The 14,619-nt window shown below is 38.6% G+C and overlaps 1 protein-coding gene across 1 annotated transcript; it reads right to left on the bottom strand.

Moving 5' to 3' along the window:
- Positions 1 to 3,167: 3,167 nt before the first annotated feature.
- On the bottom strand, positions 3,168 to 13,971 carry LOC145770699 (uncharacterized). The gene is made up of 4 exons (XM_082582395.1): positions 13,861 to 13,971; positions 11,137 to 11,525; positions 6,918 to 6,979; positions 3,168 to 3,701 (listed from the first exon to the last, which is right to left on the bottom strand). Exons 2-4 carry the CDS (start codon positions 11,503 to 11,505, stop codon positions 3,425 to 3,427), a joined length of 708 nt encoding a protein of 235 aa, XP_082438521.1. The 5' UTR covers positions 11,506 to 11,525; positions 13,861 to 13,971; the 3' UTR covers positions 3,168 to 3,424.
- Between the last annotated feature and the right edge of the window lie 648 nt (positions 13,972 to 14,619).

Below are 14,619 nucleotides of genomic sequence, written 5' to 3'. Positions count from 1 at the left end.
TCCAACACCAGCAAGAGGAGAGTTCAGACCGGTAGATAAGCTTGAGGCAGCCAATAACCATCATTTTATACACTCACAGATTACCATCTACACGATGGGTCCCTTCCGTCAGAGTGTCCCTCGCCTCCCTGGTATTTACCTTCCATGTAAGTATTTTGCAGTAATAAGGCAAACATATTTCGTTTCGAGGAGAAAATCTACAGGTTGTTATTATTTTGTTTTGAAATATTTGATATGAAAAAACTCGTTTAAATTTTAAGCCGTTTCGTTAGCATTCGAAACGAAATATACAAGAATCTCAAAATACAAAACGCTTCAAAACTTATGATTGTGCACCGCGTTCTTAAAATTTTAACAGTAATTGGCATCTTAAAATAACGGAGTACAGAATATGCTGATGATGGCGTATGAGCGATCTTTCCAGGCCAGATTGGAGGGCAGGAAATCTTCAGCCACTCAGCAGTTTCGTCGTCCAGGACCCTCAGACCATGCGCACCGTGTGGAGGCCGGTGGGTTAGGCAGTGGTGGATGACATGATCTGCGGTCTGTTCCGTGGCACCACACTCGCATTCTAATGAAGGAGCCAGGCCCCACTTGTGCATGTCCGAACGAAAGTGGCCGACACCAGTTCGCAGGCAGTTAAGCCTGACCCAAGCAAGCCTTGCGAGGGAAATCCCTGGTGGACGGGGATCGGCGTCGGGTATGAAGTCACGGAGCGTGGTGTAATGGTCCGGGATTTATCTTAGTACAGAATTTACAGGGGTTGCCGAATAATTTTCTTGGATAGGTTGTCAAATCAATTGACAAAAAAATAATTGGAAACTCTGATAACTTTAAGACGACCGCAATTTTTGAAACACATAGATCCGTCCTACTTTCTTTTTCTATTATAATCATGCTCACTCGGACTACAAAACAAAAGAAAAAAAAGGGAACTATCACGGAATGACAAACTTCAACGTTCAAGGGAAACCAGAGTGGAACAAATTAAAGCTGATTGAAAGCGTTTGCTAGTGATAGTGCTAGGAGGTAGGTAGGAAGCTAGGAGGCTAGTAGGAGGCCTAGGAGGCTAGTAGGAGGCCTAGGAGGCTAGCGAGCTAGTGATAGGAGACCCACTGCCACAGCGCAGATAGGCTAGTGATCCCAAATTACTCACTAGCTGGGTCAATCCTAAGCAGGACACACGGCTTAGCCACATTTGTCCACGAGAAGCTGAACTGGAGACTGGTTGAACAATCCCCTTCAGACTCAGAGATTGAATGGCTAAGTGTGGACATCAACGGCTACAAAATCGTAAACATCTACAAGCCACCTCCCTCGCCATTCACTCCGACGGCCATTCCAGTGTACCCCCATCCCTGCCTCTAAAGAAAAACCCGGTGGCGCGCCCCCCTGGTATGGACCTGCCTCGGCCGACTTGGGTCAAGCTCAACAGAATCCGAACCGGAGTCGGTCGCTTCCATTCCAACATGCACAAGTGGGGTTTGGCTCCCTCACCGGCCTGCGAATGCGGCGCGGAGGAACAAACTGCTGACCATGTCGTTATCGAATGTCCGATCTATAAGGCACCAAATGGAACGCATGGTATAGCAACGCTGGACAAAGCTACACTCACCTGGCTCTCCATCTCCTGCCCTGAAATTTGATTTGATCTAGTCTCAAACGAAAGAGAGAGAGTGAATTTAGCTCTGGTTTAGTTGTCAGCTGCTTTAACAACTTCCATCACAAGTGAGTGTTCGTAGTCGACCGCAGATGTCGTTGTCGCAACAAATTGTGCAACTTTAGACTTTTTGAACCTGTCTAACGTGCTCTTTCTCAGAGCAGTCATTGAAGACCTTGTGCGCAATTCTTTCCCAAGGACCCGACAAAGACATCTCGTGTATCATCGACGTCGTCAACTTGAGCAGCAGATCCGCCGCCCTGAAAGCTGATTTGAAACTCAATAGCAGTTTCATCAAATTATTTAAAACAACTACAGTAACATAACTCCTCTTCTATTGACATTAAATACCACAGTAAACTATATAATTATAGTTCTCACAAAAATATTGAGTGTTGAGAAATCTATGACACACGTGATGACATTTGCTTAACTAAGCACTTTGTATCTAAACCCAATTATTGTGACACTATACATGTCCGCCCTGATAGCTCAATTGGTTAGCGCGTCACTTCTGCAACGAAGAAACTTCAACATCAAAAGCGGCGCTGGTTCGACTCTCGGGGTGTGCGCTTGAGCAACGCACGTTAAGGACTGCTCTCCATTCAGTGGCGTCTAATGGATGGAATAATTCCCCGGCAACAAGACTTCAACAATCGGAAACTTCACTCTGTCAATCTCGGTGACCGGGCCTGCGTCAGTGATTCAAAGCCTCTACAAGTATGCGAAACTGCCAGGATTAAGCTCTGCAAGAAGCTTTCCCAGTCCGAGGATAAAGATTCAATCAATCAATCAATGTCACAAATGGAAAATTGTGACCTCTATATTCTCTTGTAGACTTTGCCATGCAGTTTGTGCGTAACTGCCTTGTTGTGGTCACGACTTTGTGAGGTCAACCGAAAGAGTGCCTACACTTTCATCTACTGTATTTTTATGAACAAATTAAGATGAAAAATATTTTAAAATATTTAGAGAGTTTTGTTTGAAGAAGAAGTCATCTTCGCTTGGGCATATTGCTTAGTTCCTTTTGAGACAGGCACTGGTTTTTCTAAATCTTTCTCCACTGGCATCGGTCCAGCTTAATCTTGCACAATAGGGGGGTGGTGTCTTCTTCTTGCAAGTGCGGTATGGAGGAAGAGACCGCAGATCATCTATGACTGTATTACCATACATTCCTCAAACATACCATAAGGATGATGCCATCAATGACTGGCTTCCTTCCAATAGTCTCTCAGTGTAGTCCAAGAAAACAATGTTAAGTGGGATAAGAAATCTAGGCCTCAAAGCTTGTTTTCATGACGCTTTCACTTCTTTAACGCGGAATATAAACGTAGTGTCTCAAGGTGAAAGAAAACACTACATATAAACCTGTAAGCTTATCGTATACAGTACTGTTACAGAATCTGAGTGGCAAATAAAGTTATTTTTTACCAGGGTTGCCTAATGCAGTCCACATGATGGTTTAAATCTGTGCTAGTCTGACAAACCATTTGCCGAGTTACTAAGATTATCAACTTTTACAGCTTAGTTTGTGGTGGCCATAGAAATTTATTAAGAAAAGCACAGTAAACATAAATTATCGTAGGACACCTTTAGGAACATTACGCTGCCCGTTTAACAGAACAACATAAGTAGCAGTGCAAAGCAAGACACATATCAGCAAATGAAGCAGTGCACATAACAAAACATATGAAGATGATAAGGATTCATCCAAGTACAGCATTCCAAACTGTACCTTTCGCTGATTTTGAGTGTAACTTTTTTTCAAGTAAAAGCAAGCATAACGTCTAAGTCAAGCACTCGGCCGGGAATTTCATTTATTGCTTTAGTTTTTGAAGTTTCATTTAAGAATTCGTCTAAAACATCCCACCACGAGTAGATGCAAGACCAGGCCCACACTAGAATGTCAAAATTCTGATCTTTGAGAGGGTACTGGTATAGATAATATCCAAGACCGCATACAGCCCACGCCAATGCCATCTTTGACGCTAACCCAAAAAATTGTCTGTTTTCTCTTCTTCTTTTTCGTTCCATACTCTTCCTTAATAAAAAAAATAGTTTAAAAATAACTATCTACTGCCGGCATGTTATCTACATGTAGGCGGCTTCAGTATGAAAATCAAAGTTAGCATCCTCTATTGGTTGGTTTTATGCATTGCAGTTTATAGACTGCAATGATTGCACTGGACAACATCACATTTATTCCTTAAATGAAAATAGATGACCTGGACTAACTTTGGGATGCTGATTCCAAATCTGACCTCAGATTTATCCTATCACGTCAGGTTTGTGAGATATGATAAGAGCAAATTGTTACTTTTTCCAAAAGTGTAAGGTTTGACGTTGCGTTTATTACACATACACATTGTGCTACATCCAGAAATCCAGGCCATGGGGTGCATGAATAGCTGAAATACATCTACAAACTACAATTTGATACTAATTTGTTTTGGAAGCAACATTATTAACAAAGCAATATTATCAAGATAAAAGTGAAGCTAAAAGTATAATTGACCCCCCCCCTGTCAATGTTTTGCATGAAATAACAAACATTTATGCAGGCTTATGGCAATGCTTGTCTAGTAACCTTATTTAAGCTATTTTGGCCTGTCTAATACTAACCTCTCGCTATGACACTGCATATGTTGGTGGTAAACGGAACGCCAAATCTTCCACTTTTGGCAAAAATAAGGTATTTTTATTATCATATCTCAAAAACGTGATGTGTTAGAAAAAATCTAAGGCCAAATTTGGATTCAGCATGGCCACATTAGTCTAAGTAAACTTGAAACGAGCAAAGAATAAAAAATAAGTTGTAAAATGTTGCCCAGTGTTGGTATTTACTGTACACTCGATGTTTACACTGAAATACGAGACAAATTTTAGCAGTTCCAACTCATAGTTTTTGAATCATAGTATCAGAGATTAGAACTACTTCACAATTGTAGACACAAAAGGCTTGTTTTAGCCTGATACTGTTCGCTATGGTAATAGCGGCTTGTCACTAGCTTTCGAAACACAGTTCTTCAGTCATGTGCAATGACGAATGGTGTAGAAGTCAGTGTGTCGTTGTTTTGCAAGGCTCTGTTTTTTTTGGCTTGACGCTGCTGTCATGATTGCTGTCTGCTGAGTTTGAGTGTTGTCAGGCATGATTACTGTAAAATTTGTCGAATCAATTGAAAAGCATAACTCAGTCTATGGCAAATCAACTGATTGGACAAATTTTACTGTAAGTACGCTTGACAACACATAAACTCAGCAGACAGCAATCATGACAGCAGCCTCAAGCCGAAGAAAAGAACCTTGTGAAACAATACACAATGACTTCAACACCATTCGTAATTGCACATGACTAGAGAACTGTGTTCCGAAAGCTAGTGACAAACCCCTATTGCTACAGCAAACTTGCACCATCAGGCTATAACAGGTCGTTTGTGACTAACATTGTGAAGTAAACAATGGTCAACTCAACCTTTTGCATTAAAATTATTACGTCACAAAACACAATCAAATTGGACAAGAAGTTCATTAAACTTATAGTTTGCGAACTCATCTTATTACCCCAAACTTTCTTCTAATATGCAATTTGTTCACATTAAGAAACTTAACCGTATTAAGACTGGGTTCTCAAGGGATTTCTTGAGTTGGGGGGGCATAAAGCGCCCGCGGTTTTTAAACGATTGTTACGCCTTTGATAAGCATGCTGTCACTTAGGTATTTTACCAAGTGAAAGAAAATTTATCTGACTTTCCAACAAATTTAAACTTGTCTTCGAATCATGTGTATATTTACAGCTGTAATGGATTTATTACACAGCAGTCAAATCGCCAAAGTTACATGTAAATTATAATAAAGAAACAAGGCTTGCTCTTCTTGAGATAATGACGTCACTGTAATCCCGCGTCACACTTTGCGTTCTGTCTCTCACGCTAACAACCGTAACGGCTCATCAACTGCCGAGAATCTATTTACTCTGTAATTGTCCAGCCGGCAAAAGTGCGACATTATTATATCGACTCAACGTTTGACCACGGTGCTTAGACGTGAAAATTGTTTATGTGACTTCAGTTTGTTTGGAAAGATGCGAAGATCGGAAACAACTGTTACTTGAGATGTAGGCAAATTTCTGTTGATATTTGCTTCATTTCCCCAATTTCACATTAGAGGTACATCTAAGGACGAAAAACTGATATAGACAAAGCAACCAAACTTGGAAATAAGTTATTCCAGGAAGAATATGTCCGCCGACAAATCGGTTATATTTACGTAAATTCAACAACTGAAGACGTTGAAATCTGGCAATGTTGAGCATTACCAGCCACCTAGAATCAAGTTCCATTGAACTTAAATAATAAATTGTATTTGCTTTCAGCTTGACAATGCCGCAATGCTTGGTCCCTGATGATATCCGTCAGCGGATCTTCATGTTTTTACACCTCATACCATTCGCTAATCGTTGAATCGACGAAATAACAGCGCAGTTTTGTCGGCTAGAAAATTACTGAATAAAAATGGTTGCCGATGCTATATAAATTGTGGAAAAAACCATCAAAAATCGACTTATAAGTATTCGACTTAGTTGAACGATTGCGAAATGAAACAATTTTACTATCAAAAATATCATCAATTTCGGCTATCCGGTATTGTCCATGTAAACTATTCTATTTCCAGCTTGTAATGCCACACTTTTTGCGTTGATATATTGTGTAATGATGTGCAATCAGCGTAAAATAAATGGTTTCGTTTCACTCACAGACAGAACAAATGTATGCAATTTACGCCAGGCGCAAATCGGTAATTGATACCACGCAGTGTCTTCTTCACAACTACTGTAATCAAATTACACGCGCGATAAGCTCATTAGGCGACTCGGTTTGGCGCCTTTGAATAAACCATCGTTGATCTGTCACTCTTTTTATAAAAGAAACCAACCAGGCGCAATCTTCTCTCACTTCAGGAGCAAATCAATGAAATATTTCAAGGTACATGCTAAAAACGGTAAAATATCTCCCAAACCGAATCAGGTATAGCCACGAAACTTTAAATACGTTTAGCCAAGTAATATTTAGGAAAAGTCAAGAAATTTCAGCTTAATAGCACGTATGCCCATTAAAATACAATGGTTTGAAATTGGCGCGGGCAGATTATGCCAGCCCCAGTCTTAATACGGTTAAAAACAGCTCGTCTATGGAAGCAAAAGTTGTGATGCAATACGGTGTGTGCGGAATTAATCAACATTAAGGTATCAATCCGAGACCTTCTCCTCCAAGCCCAGAGCTTTGTTGCTTTATCGTGGAAGAGAAACGAGTCATCCGTGTCCTGAAAACGTGACAACAATCGGCTTAGTGAGAAGATTAAGTATTGGTAGAGTAACTTCACGTTTTTTGGTCAGTTGGATTAATTCATTTGAAAAGGAAGTATTCAGATTTTTCTTCAATCTAAAAGGTATTTTTAGGTAAGATATATGCAAAAAATCAGTCTGCAAGAACTTGTGCTTTAAGTATTTGTGCAATCATTGCCAAATTTGTAAAGTGTTTGTTGGTGGGGCCTATCATTTCTTAAACACTATCAACCAGGGCCTGATTAAGGCTCACGGGGGCCCGAGGCACAGCTAAGTTTAGGGGCCCCTATTGGCAATCGCTTTCAATGCAGAGCAGGAGTGCTCAACTGTTACTGCAAAATCATTACACAGTTTGAAATTGTTACTCAAAAATAACAAGTGTGCACACACTGGCACACAGGCCCGCAACCAGCAAATATTTTCGGGGGGAGCATTTAATTTTTATCAAAGAACAAACATTAAAATGATGCATTGTCACATTTTTATGTTAATGTCCACGCCCATTGATAGAGTGTGTGGCACTACCATGCTACGGTTCAGTGGTTATCACTTATGTCAATCACGTTTTTGTTTAGTACAGCATTAAAGGAAACTAGCCTTTGTAACTTTTTCTCATTTAGCTATGATTGCCCAAGGAAGAAAATTACAATATCACAGTAATGTGTTCAGTCGGTTACAAATAAAATACAACATCTGTAGGCTACGAACTGCATTGGCACGACTGGAGTCATAAATTAATCAATAACATATATTTACATCAACATAAACCATATCCCTGACACAAACAAACAGATACATATGAATAAACTCAACACGGTAATTACAAATTACAATCCTGAAACATTTTGTTGGCTCAGCAAGTTTTTATGTTTGTAGGCCCAAAGAAGTTGACTTTGCAAATGCAAAATGACATTTTAATTTAGAGCATAATGTCTAACTTTCTAATTGATTTGGCAAGTTCGTTTAACACCAATTCCGCGCTTGGAATTTGAGTACGATGGATTTGCATGAGAGCTAGTCCAGAAAGCCTGTCCTGCCCCATAGTGCTTCTAAGGTAACTTTTCAAGCGTCGTAGACAGCTAAATGTTCTTTCTGCAGAAGTAATTGTGACTGGAAGTGTAGCCAAAATTATCAAGAGTTTGTAGCCTAAATGTTTGGATAAAACTCTTTTTGGGATTCTATTGCTGACACCGCATCAATCGCACTTGCTGGCCTTTCACTTTCAAGAATTCATTTAAAATCAGATTTACAAATGCTTTAAGCCCAACTGAGTAGCTTATTCACCACGCTATCGCAGCTGCTTTTGATCTCGAATCATTTAGTTGTTTTTAAGCGCTTTTTATGGTGATGATGGATGCTGACATTATGTATACGCTAACGAAACAGATAATGAGGATGCCAGCCTAACAAAATTGTTAGCATAGCTTCCAACCAGCGTAGCCTACTTTCGGTTTCGATAGTCTACACTCTACAGTACGTGCACGGACATTTTGCCGAAAGGACATTTTGATGAAAGACATTTTGCCGAAAGGACATTTTGCCGAAACTCATTTTGCGACAGGACTAATTACCGAATTCTATAATTTCGCCAATTTGTCTAATCGGCATTTAGTCCTTTCGGCAATTAGTCTTTCGGCAAAATGAGTTTCAAAAAAATGTCTATTCGGCAAAATGTCCTTTCGGCAAAATGTCCTTTCGACAAAATGTCCGGGTACCCTACAGTATGGCTGTACGTGTACGACGTATAGTAGGGCCTACATTTCATACTGCATAAAACGCTTAAAATTTTTTCAAAAAATTTGGGGGGGGGGCAAATGCCCTCAATGCCCCCCCTGGTTGCGGGCTTGCTGGCACAACAACTTTCACTGCCTACGCCTACGGTAGGGAAAAGTGCTATAAATTGGACCGGCTGATAATTTGGACCACTGCTGTTTTTTCTTTCTACGACTGAAGTAAATAATTTCATGGTTTGTGAACAGCTTGAATTAACCTTTCTTACTGACCTAGTTTTTACTATTTCAGAATTCAGAATTCAGATTCAAAGGATTGAGCTGGTTCTTTGTTGTTACTAGAGGTTTTGTGTTTTGGGTGTCTGCGATGTTATTTTGCTGGTCTAAACTATGAGAATTTTTCAAATATTGCTACAGTTACAAAAGATTATACAAAAGTAATCTGCAGGAGAGGCATTACTAATGACTATCTGCCAAAATCTTGAAGAAATGTCCACTGTTTAATTCTAAATGACACCAAGCAACATAAGATTATGCTAACTGTAATATGGACCACCTAACTGTTTGGTAATATGGACCAGTGGTCCAGGTTATGGTCAATTGGTAGAAGTTTGTTTCTCAGTAATGAAGACAGGCATAGAAATGAAGTTCCATGAGATTTATGCATTTTTTTTTCAAACTTTTTAGAGTGCATCATAAAATATATTTGTAACTTGCATTCTTATAGTGATAAAAGCTACTACCAGTAATTTGCATAATCACTTTGATATTATAAACAATTTGATTAAGTTCTGACGACATGTCTAAGCATGGAAATTGGATTTAAAATGGATTTAAAAAAGCAGGAATTTACCCCATTAATCCTCTTGTATTTGATGAAAGTGGTTTTCACTCAGCTGAAGTTACTGACAAGCCTCATGAAGTAGACACCTCTCCAAACAATGTATCACTGCTGATAATTGATGATCAAGATATGTCTACTCAAGATGCAATTTCTCGAAACATTTCACCTTTGTCACAAGATGTGGTAAACATTGAGAAAGTGGCAAAAAATTCTATCATGTCAACAGAATTAAATGCTGGAACTTTAGCTTATGCATCGTATGAAGCAATCTCACAAGCACCAGGACCATCGTCATTGAGTGTTAAGAACTTACAACCTTGTTCAGTTAGCATTTCATGCAGGGAATCTGTCGAGGACATAAGCCCACTTCCAAAACAAGTTACGAAGGGAAGAAAACGTAGAAAAACTACAAAGGCTACTGTGCTGACAGGTACGCCACACAAACATAAAATCAAGTTCACAGAAAAAGCTAAACCAGCAAAACAAGTGAGAAAAGGCTTTAACCTTTAAGTCTTCAAAAAAGAGAGTTAGACATTCCAAGCAATGCTGCTTCTGCATGCACTTGTCTTGTGTGTGACGAGTCCACTGATGAGGATTGGATTCAGTGTTGTCAGTGCAAGAAATTGGCCCATGAAAGTTGTGCTGATATATCAAATGCTCATTTTTACTATTGTGACAACTGTGCCAATGATCAATGATTTGAAACTTGTTTGAGATGACTATCATGAACGTTTCAGACTATTTTTATTTATTGAGTTTTTGTGTTCTATTTCATGCTATTGAAGTTTGATATATTTACTTTCACATGACAACGGTCCATATTACAGTATGATGGTCCATATTATGAAACAGGGTGGTCCATTTTAGAAACTGAGTTGATAATATGGACCACTATATAAAAAAATAATAATGTAGTTTTCTTTGTTTGTGTTATGTTTTTTTTTTTGTTTCCAACAGAACACTGATCCATGTATTATTGTTGTTAGGTTCTAAATTAGAGATAATACCTTGATTACAAATAGAATTATGTTTTTTTGATTGGAATTGTTTTTGCAAACCAACTAGCCTGTAACTAATCAAATAAAGTTAGTTGCACCCCAATGTTGTGGATCTTTTTAAAAATATTAAGATTTTTTATTTTAAATTGATCTAGGTGGTCCAAATTATAGTACTTTCCCTACTAATGTAAAAAAAATGGGGGCCCCCAAAACCAGGGGGCCTGAGGCCTGTGCCTCGTGTGCCTCATGGTTAATCGGGCCCTGCTATCAACCAAAGTTTGCCCAGTTAGATATTACTTCTATCCATGTGGATTACTACATGAATTTGTTTTAAAAATACTGATGACGTATTTTGGGTCTTGATATGAACAAAATCTTACACAACCTTTTAAGTTTAATCTAACCCAGCAATCGTTTACATTATTGAACTACACTTGGAATCAAAGGAGCTTACGATTGGCACTTGTAGCTTTGCAAATCTGTCTGTGCATCTGTTCAGCTAACAATGGATGAACAGCAATCAAACAACAAGTTGTGCGGAGTTGAGATCACATTAAACCTACCTGTGAAAGGTAACCTTCGTAATAAGATTTTTCACTGTCACTTTCAGTGTCTGATGGGTAAGCATGTCGCCCTGAACTTGGGGAAAGCAAGTGGCTCTTAGTTAGTCTTTGAATCGGCTCATATGCGAACCCAAGTGATGAAACTGCACAATTTTCATCGAAGAATAGAGACTGGGAAGTGTCCTCATCATGTTTCTCCTCCTTGACATCTTTTTCGTCTTCACTGCTTTCGTTGTTTGAACGAAACGAATCAAGAACTTCTTTAGTTGAGGCTTGATAGAGAGAAAGCCATCCCTCTTTGTTTGTTGGATCGTGTAAGTTCGCTTCCTTATCCGCTTGACGAATGCGAGGCAACATCACCAGTGACATATTTGATGGTTCCCATCAATCTGAAAGAATTGCAACCTAGCAATTAATTCATTTTGTTGGTTACTTTGACGTTGTCTTAATCCATTACGTTTTATATTCTCACTAGCATTTAGTCGTTTTTACAAGAATATCGTAATAATCGGTTTACATCGGCTTTTCCAAGTAGGCTACTAAGTAAAACAAATAGTTTATACGAAATTACGTTGCTTTGTTTGATTGTGCAAGTTATGACCTGCATGATACATACAATAACCAAATGGCTCGGAAGATTAAAACTTAACATAAGAAAATAGTGCAAAAAGTGGATTGTCGCCTCTTTTGAAAATCTCTTTTGGGTGGAAGGGTGGAAGTGGACGACCCTCAGTCAAGTTTAATACAATCTTCCCCTTAACAGTACGAATTTCAGATATTGATGATTATTATTATTCCGAAACCAACCCAAGTTGACTTACGTCTAACAACAGCAACAGCGGTCTGCTGTCTGACGAAGTAACGAAAAATATTGTGATCTCACCTGGATATTCTTAAAATCGGAAGATTACAGCCACACTGTGGCTGCCACAGTGTGAATTCATTCAGAGGCACCTAATGGAATAATTCCCCATCAACAACACTTCAACAATCGAAAACTTCACCCTGTCAATCTCAGTAACCGGGCCTGCGTCAAGAGCCTCTACAAGTATGCGAAACTACCAGGAATAACCTATCAATGCTTTCTCAGTCCCAGGATAAAGATTCAAAACCAAAGAATTTCATAACAAAACTGAATAACTGCATTTCCTACTGAAGACATTTATAAACAATTTTGTGCTTCTGTGAGGATCCAGAAGTTACCAAACACAGGTTACAAGATTTGATAGCTGAAGCTCCGTTTTTACAGTTTTCTCTGAAGCCTAGTTATAAAATTCGGAAAAATAGTTTCAACTGCCTTAGGCTACACTCTAACCATTTGCAATAAATATTCTGAAATCAATTTCGAAACAGCATGCCTCCTTGCAATAGTAGTAACTTCTAGACCACTACATCATAGCGACAGTCTAGAAGTGATCGCCAGATCAAAAGTTACAAGAGCTGCCAGGCGCGCAGGAAAAAAATGCTAAAGCAAAAAAATTGGAAATAGGCCTAAGTAAGATTCACTTGTTGCTCTCAAACTAATAGATAATTTTTCCATTAATAAAAACTTAAAAGTGTTACTGTGAGTTTTGAGGGTTTAGAAATTTCTTTTGATTTAAAAAGAAATCAAATATTTGGCAATCTAGTCACTTCTGGAGTGCAGTAGCTTCTGGAATGCTACACCGCACACAATTCAGACCGATAACAACTAGTAGCAATCTGTCCATGTACATGGCACAAGTTACTCGATTCGAATTGTACTGTGCTGGTTGCATTTAAAGATTGATAAGAGTTTCAGCTGTGTATCGAGACTTTATCCAAACAAATCTGGGATTTTTCCAATGCAATAGAAATATTGCTGTGAAAAGATCTTAACACATTTATGTAGTGAAGAAGGGAGCGTTCTTCCTGGCTATCAGCACACTGCTGAGCACTCACTAGTAAGATGAGAGTTAAACTGACTGGTAATAGCGGTGGTCGAATACCCTTGTGGCATGAATTAGTGGTGCGATACTGACGAGCCCAGCCTCATGTGCGAAACACGGTGTCAATCTCTGTCAATTCTAGCCACAGTCGGCTGCCGAGAAACATATTTATTTAGATTACAGTACAGTAGCTTTTGTCATGCAAAGAAAGTCCATGTTAGGATGAGTGATTAACAGCTATGTTGCAAGTCTTTGTTTACGTAATGTTTAAATAAATAACTTTTCCACCAGACCGATTGCAGACAACACGTCTTGTGAGGAACAGAATGATTCAAAAACGCTTCGTTTTGATTCGACGCAAAATTTTCTGTCTTGGATATACTCCAATGAACTGGCTATTTTGCGCTGAATTACACGGAAAACGATTTGTCAATTAATAATCAGGCACTTGCAAGTGTTCAGCACAAAAATGGCTTAATACTTTTTTCGATGCAACTTTTTTTGCTTTATTACTCGCTTTATTTTTTATTGAGCAATTTAATTTTGACCAAAAAAAAACTTTTTTAGCAACTCTACAATTTTTTATAAAGATTTTTCTTTTAATTACAGTACCGTACTATACTTTTACACAAACACCAACGGTGGTATTTGTAAAGATTTTAGTAAAATTTATTGTATGCCAAAAGCTATTCAGCCTACTCCACTATTCTTCACTGGAACTGCCTTGTAAGAAAATGTTTTATGAGTCCACATGAACTTGCAACAAAAATGTAACTTTGCAGTGTCTGCAACAATAGGCCTAAGCACATTCTCTTACCTTTGATTACCTCGGCTTTGTTTTTGTTTTCATAATTTTTTACTAAAGACAAAACCAATAAAAACAACAAAACTATCAACATATCAACAAAAATTGGCCATTTGTTTCAAGCTTTTATTCTAAATTGCCTTCAAAGGCCAATTGCCCATGAAGCATTGTGACGTCATAAACCCTTTCCACTTCAAAGCAACTTATATTGGTTACGTTAGTTATAAAAAAGATATAACAAACCCGATGTTATTCTTTTAACTCCCCTGTACTTTATCGTAGCACTAACACTCAGATCACCGAGTTTTGTGTTGTATGACACAAGAAAACAAAAATATTTTCACAATCATGTTTAGTCCCGCACCATCTGTTAATAAGTAATCAACAATCAAGTCAATCCGTAACCTGCCAAAGCTATGAAACTTTCTAACATTTTATGAATATTTGTTTATACCAATTGCCACTTTGCTATAATTACTAACTTATTTAAATGTGCTGCGTCGTGCTAATCCACAAGCATACTCAAAGGTTCAATAAGATGATGCGCTCTTCTGGTGGAAACTAAGTTGAACTATCATAAGATGTACAAGTGATGATCGGCTTTTATTCCAAACTTTCTTCAATCAGACACGACTGACTTCGTCAAGGGGCTAGACCAGGTAGTGACTACCTGTCTAGTATGGTAAAACACAGGACCATGTTGCTGTAAATCAATAAAACATGACAAGCGAAATTCAATTTCTAAGCAAAAATTATCGCATGCTAATTGGG

The sequence above is a fragment of the Aplidium turbinatum genome, chromosome 5 (assembly GCF_918807975.1).
Source record: "Aplidium turbinatum chromosome 5, kaAplTurb1.1, whole genome shotgun sequence".
Lineage (NCBI taxonomy): Eukaryota > Metazoa > Chordata > Ascidiacea > Aplousobranchia > Polyclinidae > Aplidium > Aplidium turbinatum.
Note: the sequence above shows the minus strand (reverse complement) of the source record. Positions and strands in the feature narration are given on the sequence as shown.